Below are 15893 nucleotides of genomic sequence, written 5' to 3'. Positions count from 1 at the left end.
AAAGCCTTCCAAGAATTGTGGGCCGGGGTCTTTGGGATGTGGGCAGTGGTCTTTGGGAGGAAGGCCATAGGTCTTCCTCATGATGCACTTTTCACCTTTTGCTTAATCAGTTGTTTTCCAAGCTGCAGAAATGCTGAGTTGGCTTTCGGCCTAACTGAGGGTCAGCAGATAAGAGGATGTCTCAGTTAACAAGACATAACAGACGGTTGACTCAAGTTATCTCAAGTCTCAGCCTGACTGAGGGTTGACAGATAACGGGATGTTTCAATTAACAAGATGCTTCAACATAACAGAACGTCAACAGATAACAAGATGTCGTCTATTTTGTTCTCGCTAATTTTTAACCACAAGTTTTATTCTATCCTAAAGTGAGTTTATACAATATCAAAGGGGAGCCCTTTGCTGCATAGTCAAAGGTCTTCAGAACTCCAAATGTGATTTGGGGGGCCAGGGGGAGGGCAGGAGGCCAGAAACACCTGGGCAGGAAAGAGCTGCACTCTCTCCATCCTTTCCTGAGCTGAGGGGTGCTGCAAATAAAGGAAAGCAGATAGGGAAAGCTCTCCCTGTTACTTGCTGGAGTGATGGCCTGGCCCAGAGAGGGGTCAGCATGAATTAATGTTTCCTGGCCACATGAGGCTGTGCTGCCAGAGCGATATCTGCTGAGTGGTGTGGGACAGCAGGGCTCTGCGCAAGCTTCAGAGGGGCCCAAAGCAGAGGGCAGGGCTAGATCACAGCTTTGGGCATCCCCAGGGAGTCCATCCCTTTTTGGTGACAGTGATGAGACACATCCTGCCACTCTTCACTTTGCGTTGGAGAAAATACAACAGAACAGAAGGAAACTTCCTGAACGCTCTGGGAATTGGTTGCCTGCCATATTAGTATTTGCTAGTTTATACAGCTGTCCCTCAGGCAGCTGGTAATAGAAAATGTAACTAGTATGCAGGGTGAGCAGCTCTAGACCTGGAGAAGACCCTGGTAAGTAACAACATGTGCATGTGTGTGGTCACACACTTGTACGTGTGCTCAGGTGGCATCATTAGCACAGGCCATGGAGCAGAGTCAATTCTCCAAACTCTGTCAAAGACCATGCAACTTCTGCAAGTGCCTGGCAGATAACATAACAGTGGTGGAAGGGGACACGCTAGTAACACCTCTCTGCTGCTGTGCACTTGAGGAAGATGCTCAGTTTGGACTGAGCTTGAGACTTTGAGGTTTCCTGTGCATCCTTGCTGTCAGTCCCATCCCAAGGCCAAGGAGGACATACCTGCCCCATAGCAAGGCCCCTGCAGAGTGGCCCTGCATCTCCCAGTGCCTGTACCCACCCACAATGACCAAGCACACTCATCCTTCTTGTCAAACTGCTTTAATAGTTGGGCATGAAGACAGGACAGAGCCGTTCGGGCTGTGCACAGACAAGATGCCCCTTGAGCCACAGTGTAAGGCTGCAGGGCTTCCCTTTTCAATGGATGCGTGGATTTGGCCAAGATGCAGTTCAGCTGATGACATCCTGAGCGTGCCAGTGGAGTGCACGTGTAGGATAGGGAAGAGGGGTGGGGGCTCCCCAGGCAGCTCAGAGGTTGTTCAGCTCCAACAAGGTCTGGTCCAGGACCTGGTGGATGCCCACATTCTCCTCTTTAGCACTGGCCAGACTCTCTGTGAACACAAGGGACACCCAGCCAGCCATGAACACAGACATGGCATAAGCATATCCAGGCACAGTTGGACCCACGCACACAGATGGGCAGCTCAGTACGGTAACAGTCTGAGGGGGGGCGTCCCTGTCTAGCAGCCCCAGCACCAGCAGGGATGAGCCCAGACCCTCTGCGATCCCTGGGGGTCAGGCAGTCCCTGCTGTTCAGCTTCTCCCTCCTCCCACTGCACCCTCTTGCCCTTAGCCAGCCCCACCAGGGTATGGGTACCACTCTCCAGCCAGCTGCCACTGTGGCCCCATCTCCCCATCCTGCTGTCCCTGCTGGCTACAACGGGCATATGCACAAACCCTCAGCCAGCGAAAGAGGAGAGCCAGTGCCTGCAGCACGAGCCAGGTGCTCTGTGAAGAAGAGTGAGACAGCAGGCCAGGAAGGCGGGCAGAGAGGACAGCAGAGAAGGAGCAGACCTAATGAGGCTGCAAGGACGAGCTCCGCCAGGCAGCCCAGTGCCAGGGGAGCCTCCTCCAGCGCTGGCTTCCAGATGGCATCTGCCTTCCTGCTAGAGATGGGGATGGGATGAGGGCTCTGCCCACCCAGCATCCTGCAGGGACCCCACCGCGAGGGCATCCTCCCTGCATGGTTTGGGGTGCCCAGAAGGAGGGGGAAGCAGCTGGCCACCTGGGACAAGAGGAGGAAGGCAGTGACGCAAGACGCAGCGACAGAAGCCACTGTGTCCCTCTCCAGTGAGGCCAGGTTGATGCCAGGGGACAGCCACCATTGTGTGGGCATCCCGGGACATGGCAAAACCCTTCATCCCTCTCTCAAGAAAAAAACCATCACCTCTGCAGGGGCTCCCTGTCCCCCCAAGCAGGACAATTACCCCAGGGGGGAGTGGGCAGGGGCTCCCAGCCTCAAACCAGCCTGGTCAAAACGGCAGGGAGCAGTCGGGGCTGGGAGCATCCTGGGGGCGGAAGCCTGGGCTGGGGCTGGAGCTGTTGCAGCTCAGTTGTTAAGTTCAGTAAGAATGACCTGCAGCTCGTTAGTGAGAACGCAGTTTTTCTCAGCTTCCTGCCGGGAGTGCTCTAGAGAAAACAGAGATGTCAGCACAGCAAAGGGGAGAGAGAAAAGCAAGTTAGTGAAGAGACAGTGCTGCCCACAAGAGCCTTCGCTGGGCACCTCATGGCCACCTAGTCGACACTGGGGACCAGTGGGGATGGCAGGAGGAAGCAGCCAGTCTCAGGTATATCAATTCTGAGACAGGGTTGTAGGGCAGGGTAGGATGCTGAGGGAGGAGGAGGAGGATTGGGGACCCATTTATGGGCCAGGAACCGCTGCCAAATAGTAGGGCCAACCCCATTGGCAAGAGCGGGTGATGGAGAAGAGCGGTCAGGGCTGTGAGAGGTTGTTGCGATGTCCAGGAGCGCAGATGGGGAATGGACAGGACCGGGTCTAACCCTATTAGTGATCACCTAAGAGTGATGGAGAACATCTTGGAAGGTGGCACAAGATGAGGAAAGCTGTGCTCAAGCGAGCCAGAGGTGGTGGGGGACATCCCCGGGCTGAGGCACAAAGGGGCTCAGCTGCAGCCATGCAGTCCTTTTGGCCACCTCCCGCCCTTGGCTGCCAGCACCCATGTGAGACAGCAGGAAATGAAGGATGAGAGTGGAGAACCAGAGCAGCATGAAGAAAACAAAGGAGAAACCAAGGAGAGAAAACACTTTATTGAGACCAACTCAGTAACCCAGAGGGACAGAACAACAACAACAACAAAAAATAATGAAATGCAAACTGAAGAGCAATGTGCAAAGGAAAGCGGGGAGCGGGGAGGGGAGCAGTGGGGCTGGGGGCTGCCTGCCTGGGGCCGGACACCCCCTCAGCCCCCAGGCCAGAGCCCACCCCTCCTCAGAGGTGCTGCTTCTGGACGTGTCCCCCTCCCACCCTAGGCTCGGTGAGAAGCACCGAGGCTTTGCTGGGGGGATGCGGGATCCCCGGTTCTTGTGCTGCCGGGGGGGGTGGGGGTAGGCTGGAGCAAAGGGCTCCTGGGCACAGCTTCGTCCCCCCTGCAAGCCACCTGTAACCCCGAGGCGCATGGGGGCTGCTCCCCTTTACCCCAAACACCCCATAGCGCCTACACCTTGTTTTTGTTTTCCCCCAAAAGAGGGACACTGCGGGGACACCCCAGGCTGGCTCCTGTGACCGCCAGCCGCGGGCCAGGAAGGACAGAGAGGGAACAGGGCAGGCAGAAGGAGCGGTGGGGGGGGCGGGTAGGCAAGCGGCTGAGCTGGGGAGGAGGGAGGCAGGTGGGGGAGGGGTGCCAGTGCCCAGCGGAGGGGCTCAGAGTGAGGTGATGTCATTAAGTGCATTGTCCAGCTCCTCGCTGATGGCTTTGTACTTCATCTTCTGTGCATACACTTCATCTGCAGGTGGGGGGAGGTGGGGGGGGGCAGGTGGTGGAGCGGGGATGGGGCAAGTGGCAGAGAGAGAATGACGGTGAGCAGGGGATGAGGGTGGCAGGAATGTGCAGGTACGGCACTGGGCACAGGCAGCATGGATGCAGCCCTATTTCCCACCCAGGGACCCCAGCACTCCACCCCCACAGCATCCTAGCCTCCCTCCTGGGGTTCCTGCCCACCCCCTGCACAAGGACCCCTGCCTCAGCTTGCACATGGGGTGCTTCAGCCTCAGTCCGGCCAAGCCCCCCCGGGAATATGTCCTGTTCCGTTCTCCCTGGGAAAGAGGGGCACAGGGCGGCAGGGCCATTTTACCTTCTAAGTCATCAATGGTTTTCTCCAGCTTTGCCACAGACCGCTCAGCAAACTCTGCCCGGGTCTCCGCCTGTGGAAGCACAGCAGGAAGAGGCTGAGCGTGATGGGGATGTCCCTAAACCCACATCCCAAGCCTGCCCCACACCCCAAAACTGCCCCATTTGCATCTCCTGCACCTCCCACAAGCTTGGGAGGTGAGAGATTATTTTGCTGCTGCCAGAGTGTGTCCTGTACCCACAGAGACCCAAACCAAGAGCCTTACCTCCTTCAGTTTTTCCCCTAGGAGCTTGATTTCCTCCTCGTACTTGTCCTCCTTGGTGGAATACTGCAGGGACGGAGAGGTGTGCCCATGAGCCCCGTGGGACACCACTGGTCATCCTTCACCCCAGCGAGGGAGCCCCATCCCCCTCAACCCCAAGCACTGTGCCCAGCCCCAGCAGCCCCTACCTTGTCAGCCTGGGCCTCCAGGGACTTCAAGTTGTTGGTGACAATTTTCAGCTCCTCCTCTAGGTCACCACATTTACTATATCCCAAGTGGAGGTCACCAGGCAGGGGAGCAGGGACGGGAAGGGAGTGATGGAGGAGAGAAGGGGGAGCAGAAAGAGCGGGCGCAGGGAAGGAGGAAAGGAAGAGAGAGAACAAGTTGAGAGAGGAGAAAACTCAGGTAGTGCAGGTGGAGGAGGAGCAGAGCCACCAGGCGTGGGTCCCTTCCTTGTGCCTCTGTGTGTCACCATGCGTCTCTGCTGCCACTGCTGCCACCGTGCTCCTGCATCCCTCTGAGGAGGAGAGCGGACATGGAGGAGCGTGCCCAGCCCACGCTGGCTCCACGCCTGCCCACAGCGATAGAAGGAAAGGCAAGGTGAGGGCTGCGGCCGAGGCAGCGGTGCAGAGAGGAGAGAGGTGGCTTGCGTGGCTTGAGAGACAGCGACAGAGAGAGAGGGGGCTGCTGCACATAGCCCCATGCCCCTGCTGCAGTACCTCTTCCTCTGAGGCAATGAGGGATTTGAGGGTCTGGTCCATGGTCCGCAGCTCCTCCTCCAACTGTCTCACTCGGCTGGGGTGGAAAAGGGGTGCCCCGGGGGGGGGGGGGGGCAGCAGAGAGCAGGTCATGGACGTACCGGGGGCCAGCATCCCTCTGCCTCCCCCCCACTCCCAGCTCACCAGCCAGAGAGCACCCCAACGGTTGGGAAGGGCCATCCCTGTCCCCACATGGACACACAGCTGCCCCTGGCTTTCACGGACATGGGGCAGGGCTGGTGTGGGACCCTCATGTGTTGCACGCCGGGTGCCCTGCTCACCTCTCTGCAACCTCTGCCCTCTCCTCCGAGCGCTCTAGCTCTCCCTCAAGGACAACCAGCTTGCGGGCGACCTGTTGGTGGCATCAAAAGGCAGGCGTCAGATCCAGCTCGGGGTGCAGGGCTTCAGGGGGGTGACCCCAGGTGACACTGGGGGTCAGGGCTGGGGAAGGGGGCACATGGGTGCTGGCATGCACCTCCTCGTATTTGCGGTCAGCCTCTTCTGCTATGTGTTTGGCCTCCTTCAGCTGCATTTCCTGGAGCTCCATCTTCTCCTCATCCTTCATGGCCCTGTTTTCGATGACCTTCATGCCTCTGAGGAAAGCCAAAGCAAGAAGATTAGGAAGAATTTCTTCAGGGAGAGAGGGGTCAAGCAGTGGAACGGGCTGCCCAGGGAAGTCCCATCTCTGGAGGTATTTAAGAGACGTGTGGACCTGGCACTAAGTTTAATGATGGGACTTGGTAGGTCAGTTGGTGGTTGGACTGGTGATCATGAAGGTCTTTTCCACCTAAATGACTCCGTGATTCTAAGATGTTATTGCTGTGGGCTGAGGTAGCACCTGCACCTCCTGCCTGCCCCCTATGCTCTGACACTGCCATCCTCCAGCTCCAGCGACATGGGACATTGCCTGGGGATACTGGCACCCACTTGGCCACCCCGTGCAGTAGGGTCATGCCAGTGGTACCCCAGGGATGCTGCTGTGCACAATTAAAGTAGCAGAGATGCCCCAAGGCCACCCTGGGGCCATGTCCCAGAGCAATGAGATGTGGCCATGGTGCCTCTCAACCAGGCAGGTCCCCAACTCATCACCTGGGGGGGGGAAGATATGTGCAGTCCATGTAGAGCTAGCCACAGCCTCTGCAAAAGCAGCCTGCAGGCCAGCAACCTTTAGGAAATGTTAAGAAAAATCCAATGGCAAAGCCTTTCCTCACTCAGGGGTGATGCCCACAGACAGGGACACCTGAGGTGGGACACACAGCAATCACATCCCACTTGGCCCTTCTCCTCTTGCTCAGGTGTTGCTGCTCAAACTGCTCTTTGCCAGTCGAGGCCAGCTGCAAATTGCCAATTGTTCACACAACTGTCAGGAAGGTGGTGATGTGTCTAGGTGCTTACCATGATACCCTTGCACCCTCACCTGCATGGCTCCTGCCCAGGAAACATGTGTGCCACAAGCAGGCACTTCATCAGAGGATGGGCCAATGCACCATATGTGCTCTGCAGTGCTTTCCTGAATTAGGCCATTTCATTCCCCAGGGCCAACCTCAGTTCCTGGGCACAGGAGTCCCCTCCTGGGCTTTGCTCAGCCCTTGAGCAAAGGAGTCAGCTCTGGGGCAGGAAACCAGCTCCAAGCACTCTCTGGCTTTAGCCTGATATTTGAATAGGCATCCAATCACATTTTTAAGGATTTTATGGGTGGCCTGGAAATTTCAAAGTATGCAAAGATCACCCATAGCATGGGGCGGGGGCGGGTTGGACTCCATGTTGTCCTCTCATCCTTTGCAGTCTGCAGGAAACTAACACAAACCCCATGAGGTCAGTTCAATTTTAAGGCTCCCAAAGCCCTTCTGCAAAGACAAGGGGTCCTGCCTTCAAATCAAGGGTGACCTAAGGCAACCCTGGCTGTCGTCATTCCCCCCCCATCACACCTCTCGCTTTCATCCGCCGCCTTCTCAGCCTCCTCCAGCTTCTGCAGGGCAGTGGCCAGGCGCTCCTGGGCCCGGTCCAGCTCCTCCTCCACCAGCTGGATGCGGCGATTCAGAGAAGCCACCTCAGCTTCAGCCTGTGGAGCAGAAACCCCTCTGTCACCGCCCATCCCCACTCATTTTCAGCAGTTGCTTTTGCATTTGCTAGCTAGAGCACCCCTTCGTACCATGTTGCACTCCCACAAGCGCTCGCCCGGCTGGGGCACACACCCCATCACCCTTCCACGAGGACAAAGGAGCTTTCCCCATCCCTAGCATCTCATTTGATGCCACAAAACTCTGTCCTGAGTTTGGCATGTGCAGCCCCTGCACCACATCTTTGTGCCCCCAGCCCTGGAGATGGAAGAGACATGCTCAATGGGTCGTGTTATAAATGAAATCTCAACTCAATCTGAATTTAGTAATATTTATAAAAGTCAAGTAAACAGCACTGGGTGAGCAGGGAGTCTATGCTCTACCAACACGCACACACGAACATCGAACCTTCTAAATATACAGAACATTGCTTTTACATACTAAACCTGAGTACACCTATGCATATGTACAATCAGAAAAGGTAATGTCCATGACTGGGGGAGCATAGTTGGAGTTGGTAATCCTGGTTGAAGTGCTCCCATATCTTCCATGACTTATCATATAACAGTCTCCATTTTCCATTTGTGTTGCCTTTTTTTCATCTTGAGGACAGGCTCCCCTCTTATACCCTTCACCCCACAGCAGTCCTTTTCAAAAACAACTTTTCATTGGTCAAACAACTTTGCCCAGCAACAGCAAACACCCAGCAACTTCCATACCTTAACGGCTGGAGAACAAGCAACCCAAGACTGCATGGAGTCTCCTGAATCACCCTTCTTTGTTCCCTCTAAACTCTTTTACATTCCTGATGGCCTCATCATTAAGAGTCTGCCCACATCTCCCCCTTCTTTATTAATATCAACCATCTTCTTGACACGAATTATTACTCCATATATCACAGGTTGGATGGCCAGGGTGGCTGTGCCATCACAGGGATGGTGTTTGGGGTTTGCAGAGCAGTGAGTAAAGGAGGAGGAATGCCCTGTGCAGATTTACTCCTGAAAAGAGGATGGGAGCCAATTGTGGATTTCCTGTTTATAGATGTGGCAGCAGAGCCAAATAGCTGGGACGCCTTCCCTGGCCCCACACCGCTGAGCCTCACTGCGCCATGGGGCTGCTTGGAGCCCCTGTGCCCCCCCCCCCCCCCCGATTTACAGCCTGGCACCAGGGGCAATGGAGTGAGTTGCCCTTGGCGGGCTGGATCCTGGCCAAACCGAAGCCTCCGGCTGGCAGGACAGGGTCCTATCTGCCCCCTGACCCCTCCACTACCCTCCTCCACTACCCCCTCCACTACCTGTTCCCAGGTTCCCCGTGCACAAGCCCAGGAGCCGGGCAGGCCGGGAGCAGTGGCCCTGGCCCCCTGCCAGCCCCTCCATGCCTGGCCCTGCGCTCTTTCCATTTGCTAAGGCCTCCTGCTCCATCACCACTGGGAAATGCTGCCTCAGCAGCTCCTGGCCCTGCTCCCCACGGGGGTGGTGGGGGGGGAGGCTGCTGGAAGGAGGGGGGTGGGAAGAAAAAAACCCTGGGGTGCAAAGGGATGGGCAGCAGTGAGAGCACCAAGGGGCAGGCAGCAGCCCAGGGGATCATGCCTCCTGCTCATTCATGGGCTGGAGCAGGCCTGGCCTGGCCCTGTGCTCCAGCAGCGGAAGCACCCTTGGGACACGGAGCGGAGGGAGTGGGGAGCCAGGTGGGGATGTCCCCATGCCCGCCACCACAGTCCCCCATAGGGTGCTGGTGGGCACAGCCAGCATCTCTACAGATGCTCTGCCTCACCCCAGCGGGGACTTTTCTCCCTGGGATTGCCCCCCAAAGTGGGTCAGAGCTGCCCGAATGGGCACTCGGAAACGTACTCACCAGCAGCTCCTGGTGACCTGGAAACTGATTTGCGGCTGCAGGAAGGGGCTGTTTCCTCCCCACACAGCCCCAGTAACAACAGCCCGGGTACTGTACCCAGCTCTGCTGCCCCTGATAGCGCAAGGATGTTAAATGAGCGGGGAAGGCATAGGAAAAATAAACAAAACAAAACAAAAACACACACACAAATACCCAACAACAACAAAAAAGCCACACCAGGAACAAGATGCAACCTGGAAATGCCATCCTACCAACATAAGAGTGGAAATGTTGGCCGACGGCAGTGTGATGGGGTGGCTTCTCCCTGCCAAGGGACATGCTGGAGAGCAGGGGGCTCTGCTGGGAAGTCAGACCCAGAGCTTGGCATGGGATTCTCAGCCAAACCTCAGGAGGTGGGGGGAACCCTTTCCCAGGGTCTACTGGCCCCAGCCAAGCCAAGGCAGTGAGCTGGCCACTGCCCTGTGTCCTGCCAGCTGGGGAAGCCGCAGTGAGCCCTGTCACAGGAGCATCCCTAGCAAGGTCCATGGGTACCTCCCATGGCACTGGGCAGCCCACTGGCAGCGAGGACCCTGCCCAGAGCCCCCCACCCCATACCTGAACCCAGGGGGCTCTCATGCACCGGGATGCACAACTCGGCTGTGCCATGCCCCCCCAGCTCTCTGTCCCAGGGGCAGTGAGGATGCCGGTGCCGGATCCCACCCAGGCATGCCATGGGGCAGCTGGGGATCGGCTGCCCATGCTCGTACCAGGGCAGCCAACACCCAGGAGGGCATACAGTGCTCCGCTTCCTGGTGTCTGGCCCTGAGGGGCTGGCAGCCGTCCAGCCCCCCTTGCAGCAGGGGGGTCCCAGGGGTCCCCAGCCCCAGGAGCCTTACCCGCTCCTGGGCCTGCCGCTCGGCATTGGCCTCCCGCTGCAGATGCTCGGTGTGCTCCTCCGCCTCATCAGCCACCTGCTGTAGGTTCTGGATCTTCTTCTTGATGGCATCAATGGAGCTGATGCCGGCCATGGCCGTGTGGCCAGCGGGGAGCACAAAGAGTCTGTGCTGCCGAGCCCTTTGTGGGATCCGCCTGGCTTGGGCAGGAAGCGCTCAGGCGGCAGTCGCTCCTGCTGCCCACCCTGCCTCCATCCCTTCCTGCTCCTCCTCCTACTGCTGCTGCCGCCATGGCCTGCCAGGACCCAGGCCCACCATGCTCCCCAGCCAGAGCATGTGGTGCCCCCAGTTGGAGCACATGCTCCCCCCCCCCCGGCTGGGTGTGCAGCCCCTGCCCTGAAGAGGAGGTACGTGCCCCCCCCGGCAGGACACACGTCCGCCCCAGGCTGAGGTGACAAGCCCCCCCCTCCTGAGGGAAGATGTACGGTGCCTTCTGGGCATGGCACATTGCCCCCCTGGGCAGGGTGCATGGCTCCCCACCCCAGCTAGGGTACAGGGTGCCCCCCAGCATAGGGGACATAGCCCCCTCCTGGAACAGGGCACACAGTGCCCCCCCAGGCAGGAGTGCATGTCCCCGCCAAGCTCCAGCAGACAGGCAGAAAGGAGCTCAGCAAGTCAATTTTGCTGGGGGGACAAGGGTCCAAGGAGTCTGAGGGGGTGCCCTGTGGGCCCCCACAAACAGAGGAGTGGCATACCCGTGGGAGCTCCCCAGCCTCTTCACACACCTGCTGCAAAGCTGGGGGGGGGTGGGTGGGGAGAATTTCTGCCCCATAGGTGAGTCAATGAGAGGGATGGGGCAGGCGTCCCCCTGGGTACCTGGGCACAGTGTGCCCCCCAGTGTCTCAACCCCTTGGCATGTGCTCCTCTAAACTGGGACCTGGCCGGCAGCCCCACAAAGACCCCTGGGGCCAGTGCCCCATGGGAGAGGCCAGTCCCCCAGCTCTGCATTTTGGCCACAGCAGATGCCCCAATGCATTAGGAAGGCATAGCACAGTGGCACTCAATCCTGCCTTAAGGAGCTCTGACAGCTCCCGGGCAGCCCTGACCTTACTTCACACCTGCCTCCAGGGACGCCGATTCCTGGGCTGTTCCTGCTGGCTGCCATGGGGTCTGGGGCCACCCTGTGGAGGGCAGCACCCAGACATGCCACTGGAGGGGGGGGGCCTGCAGCCCCATGCCCCTGGCCAGGTGGCAGCAGCATGGGAGCACGTGGCCTTGTACTTGGCCCCGGTCCTTTCCCGCTCCCAGCATGACACTCGGGCACAGAGCGGCACACGGGACACAGGGGTCCCACTGGCTAAGGGGCAATGGGATATGGCAGCAGAGGGCAGGCTGGGGGGCAGGCACCCTGGTCCTGTGGCAGCCAGGCTGGGTGCCTCCTGCTCTGGCCCCACCCAGGGATGCAGTCACTTCCCAGCAGTGCCCCGTTCCCTCCCACTGGCTCAGGGAATCACCAAATAAGAGCAAAGTCTCAGCTTGGGAGAGCAACGGGGCGGGAACTTGGTGAAGCCTCCAGGATCATGGCCTGGGAATGGCAGAGCCTGAGTTTCCCTGTGCTCAGCAGGCGGCTGGAGACAGGCTGGCCATTGGGGACATGTGGGGCTGGAGGGGCTGCAGGGAATAAACCCTGCTCCAGCTGCTGTTGGACTTGTGCATTGTCCCTGTGGGCTGTCCCTCTTGGGGGACAAGGAGATGATGGGGCCACGGTGGCCTCATAAAGCTGCTGGGAAGGATCCACAGCTCCATGGAGCTGCCGACCTGGGGCTCTGTCCTGCTCCTCCTTGCCGGAGCAGGGACCACTTAGTGCTGTCAGCACATTCATGTCCCCGCCATGGACACCCGGTGACTTCCAGGTCTTGCACAGAGCACAGACTGTCCCTGTGAATGGCACAGACAGCCTGCCCTTCCCAACACTGCAGCAGGGCTCCTTTGCTGCGACCCTGCTCCAGACCCTTCCCTTGAGGGGCCAGAGGCTCCCCGCCCCCATACCTGCCAGGATGGGGGGAAACCTGCTTTCCTCACCAAAGCCCACAGCCTTTCCCCACTGCTGTGGACCTCTCTCAGTGCCACCGAGCACCCCTGAGTCCCCCCCACATCCCGCCAAGCCCCACACCGAGCTCGCCCCACCCCATATGGATCCCATCAGATGGGTACAGACCCTGGCACGGACCCTGGAATGCAGCTCATCCCTCCCTGGCCAGTCCAGCATGCCTGCCTCTTGCCAAGACAAATGAGCCCTTCCAGAGTATTTCCAATGTTTTAACAACTTGGGTTTGTTTCTAACTTTGGGCAGGCCCGAAAGGTCAGCAAACAGCACCAGAGTATTTCTCAGGACAAACTTCTCAAAACTCCTGCAAGATGCAGCCTGGCGCTGGCTGGAATCTGGCACCTTGCGGCCCAGAGCTTGGGGGGGCACACAGGCTGGGGACACCCCCTCCTCACCCCAGGAGCTGCTCTGGGGACAGCCACCTCGTCTGTCCCTTTTGGAAACACCAGGAATGATGTGAGGCAGGCACTGGTGGGACTGGGGACACTAGGGTGGGCTCTCAGGCTGTCTCCTCTTTCCCCCTGTGCCTGCTTCTCTGGTGCCGGCACCCCTTGTGTCCATGGAGGCTGAGGGTCCCTGTGAGGTGGCATGGGGGGTGGGTCCTGGTCACTCCCCAGGGACTCTAGGCTACCCTGGGGACTTTACTGCCACTGCTTGTCCCTGCCTACTCTCCTCTGTCCTTGGCAGCCACCTTGGAGATTTGACATATCTCCCCCACTTGGCTCCATAAAACAGCTGGGATTGAATTTTTGGTTCTCAATCCTGAAAAGCCTGGCCGTGCCCCTGCTGGCTGCACTCCCGATGGCTCCCCTTTAGTTTCTACTCCAGTTTCCAGGGTTGGTTTTCATCAGAGAAGGACTGGCTATCAAAAGGAGGATTTATTTATAGGGTGTCAAATACCCTGTGTGGCACTGCGGGTTGTTATACCCAGTTCCTGAGCAGCAATGAGGCCACGCACAGCTGTTCCACCCTTCATCCTGGTCAGGCACAAGCCAATTTCAACACCTTCCTAACATCTCCCTGCCAGGATCCATTTCCCAGGAGAAACATCAGTCATGGCCCTAAATAAAACTCTTCCTGGCCTTTCCCTTCCCAGAGTACAGGATGGCATGTTGGAGCCCAAAAGGACTGTCCTCCCACGAACTCCAAGCATCCTATGCAACCAGTGCTCAGCAGCTGGCCACAGGCGAGAGCTTTTCCTGTTTCTCTGCTCTTTTTCACTTTTCTAACACATTTGTGTGACCACTGTGGAGTTTTCCCTCCACATGTATTGGCAATGCATGGCGAGGCTGCTTGTCCCTGTGTTTTGGGGTGCTGGGACTGAGCAGTGCCCCCGTACCGGAGGCACCTGCGTGGGACCTGCCTGGCACCCACTGCCTGGCTTGGTGTCAGCATGGCAGGGACGGATCCTGCCACCCTTCCCCACCAATACTTGCCATATAAGGCTCCCCTCTTCCTTTGCTCCCCCTCCCAGGGTCCAGTGCCCACACAGAAGAGGGGTTGCCTACGTACATCTGTGGCTTTCTTCTCCGCCTGCTCCAGCTTCTCCTGGGCCTCCTTGACGGACTCAGAGTACTTCTCCACCTCATCCTCCGTGCCCTTCAGCTTCTTCTGCAGGCCCTGCTGTTCCTCCTCCAGCTGCGGAAGGGATGGATTATGGGGGCACCCACAGATGGATTATGGCACCCCTGACGCACAGTTGGTCACCCTGGGGCACCCACCTGGCAGGGGACAGTCACCCTCATCCCAGGGTGGCCCAGGCTGGGGGCACAGCAGTAGCAAGTGGACACAATCACTCTGTCAATTCAGGGGTCACACATCCTTAGGAAGCCCCAGGTCCCTTGGGGCTGGAGCACCCCTGAGCCTGGAGGGGGCAATGGGGTCCTGATTTGAGGACACAGCTGCAGGGGCACCAGGAAGGTCCCCATCTCTGTGTGGTTGAGGTGGGAGCATGCTGCCCCCAGGGGTCTCCCTGGCAGAGGGACAGGGAGTTGGCACTGGGGTGTCCCACCAAGACCCAGTGTATTTTGGAAGTGCTGAGGCCAGGTACAACAGGCTGGGACACTGGTCCCCAGGGCTGGCCACCCAGCAGGGTGAGGTCCCCAGGGCTGGGTGTCCCCAGGGTGGTGGTTCCCAAGGTCGGACACACAGCAGGGCAAGGTCCCTGGGGTCAAACCCCTTTAGGGCAGGGGTCCCCATCAACTTTTTTTTTTTTTTTTTTTGGGGGGGGGTCTGTGGGACACCCACCTACCTGCTTGCAGCGGTCCTCTGCCTGCTTCTTGTCAGCCTCTGCCTGCTCAGCTCGGTCGATGGCATTCTCCTTGTCCAGTTTGAGCATCTGCATCTTCTTCTTGATGGCCTCCATGGTGGCAGTGGCGGGGCTTAGGGTGGCGGCGGGGCACGGAGCACCGGGGGCGGCGGCAGTATCGGCACTGAGCCCCCCGCCTCGCCGCGCCGCCTAAGAGCCGGGGAGGGGCCGCGGCGGGTGGGGGCCTCCCCGGTACCTCCCCCACCGCCCGCCAGCACCTTTTAGGGACAGGCTTCGCCACCGGCCGCGGCACCGAGCGGGACGGGAGAAGGGGGGGTATGGGGGGGAGGTACCCGGTAGGCACCACCACGGCCCCCGGCACCAGGCACCCGCGGGGGAACCGAGAGAGGGTTGCCCCGGTGGCGATGGGCTGAGGACACCCCCGGGGGACAGCGCTGGGGACACCCCGGGGGCTCTGTGCTGTGGGGACACACACGCGCTGTGACACCCCACAGGCACTGACTGCTTCCTGGGGCCGCAGGGACACTCCTTGGGCTGTGAATGAAGTGGGGAACACCCAAGGACTGTCATGATGCTGCTGTGCCCCAGGGTCCAGTTGTCTGTGGCCCCCCCATCTCCCCTGCAGGACACCATGCTACCAGCACTGCAGCCCCTTTGCTGCAGTTCCATGCCCTGGGGGTCCCCCAAAGCTTCCCCTACCAGACATCCCACCCCCTAAACTCACAGGGGGTTGCTCTATCCTAAGGAGATCCCTGCTCCAATAACGGTACTGTTTCCCAGGACCAGTCCCATTGCTTGCCCGGGCCTGTCCCCATCCCCCTGCCACCCCCCAGGGCCAGCGACGGGCACAGGGATGCTCGGTGAAGGTGGCCACAGTGGGAATCCCACTGTCCCCCCTGCACCAAGCAGGCTTTTCCCAGCACAGCTATCCCAGGACACTTCCCCACACTGCCCTGGCATCCACACTAGACCTGGCAGTAAAACACAGGGAAAATCCTTTGGGAGAGAAGGGAGCTGAGCGACAACCTCCCAATCCCATTCCTGCGTCACAACAAGGCAGGGGCCCTGGTTCCACGCAGGCGCCCCAGTGTTGCCCTGACATCGCTGCCACTTTGTGCCCAGGTGCCATTGTCTCCAGCATGCAGGGACAGCCAGCACCTATGCATCCCATAGGCTGGTGTTTTGGGAGGACACAGGGCATGCAGGCTGCCCCACTCCTTCTGCTCTAAATAAACTACATTCCACAGGCAAAAAAAAAATGCAAACCCTTCAGATCCTGGCTCCTCCAAAAATACCCCAT

General features: G+C 58.8%; 1 protein-coding gene across 10 annotated transcripts; it reads right to left on the bottom strand.

Annotated features, from left to right (window-relative positions):
• Positions 1 to 1544: 1544 nt before the first annotated feature.
• On the bottom strand, positions 1545 to 14740 carry LOC116501458 (tropomyosin beta chain). Of its 10 annotated transcripts, none has more exons than XM_032207039.1 (9): positions 14576 to 14740; positions 13837 to 13962; positions 7360 to 7493; positions 5907 to 6024; positions 5713 to 5783; positions 5393 to 5468; positions 4677 to 4739; positions 4415 to 4484; positions 1545 to 1653 (listed from the first exon to the last, which is right to left on the bottom strand). In XM_032207039.1, the coding sequence occupies exons 1-9, from the start codon at positions 14687 to 14689 to the stop codon at positions 1571 to 1573; spliced, it is 855 nt and encodes a 284-aa protein (XP_032062930.1). In that variant the 5' UTR covers positions 14690 to 14740; the 3' UTR covers positions 1545 to 1570. The 10 variants fall into 10 exon arrangements, with proteins under 10 accessions (XP_032062930.1, XP_032062932.1, XP_032062934.1 ...); XM_032207041.1 differs by lacking the exon at positions 5393 to 5468 and adding an exon at positions 4862 to 4937; XM_032207042.1 differs by lacking the exons at positions 1545 to 1653; positions 5393 to 5468 and adding exons at positions 2652 to 2731; positions 4862 to 4937.
• Between the last annotated feature and the right edge of the window lie 1153 nt (positions 14741 to 15893).

The sequence above is a fragment of the Aythya fuligula genome, chromosome W (assembly GCF_009819795.1).
Source record: "Aythya fuligula isolate bAytFul2 chromosome W, bAytFul2.pri, whole genome shotgun sequence".
NCBI lineage: Eukaryota > Metazoa > Chordata > Aves > Anseriformes > Anatidae > Aythya > Aythya fuligula.
This window is presented reverse-complemented; position numbering and strand designations above follow the sequence as displayed.

Bases quoted from the DNA above. Each gene is read 5' to 3' on its own strand.
- LOC116501458 (XM_032207039.1), bottom strand. From the start codon at position 14,689: ATGGAGGCCATCAAGAAGAAGATGCAGATGCTCAAACTGGACAAGGAG. The intron at 7,494-13,836 runs GTACGTAGGCAA...TCTGCTCCACAG, and splicing joins CGGAGAAGAAAGCCACAGAT to GCTGAAGCTGAGGTGGCTTC. The intron at 4,485-4,676 runs GTAAGGCTCTTG...GTGCTTCCACAG, and splicing joins TAGGGGAAAAACTGAAGGAG to GCGGAGACCCGGGCAGAGTT.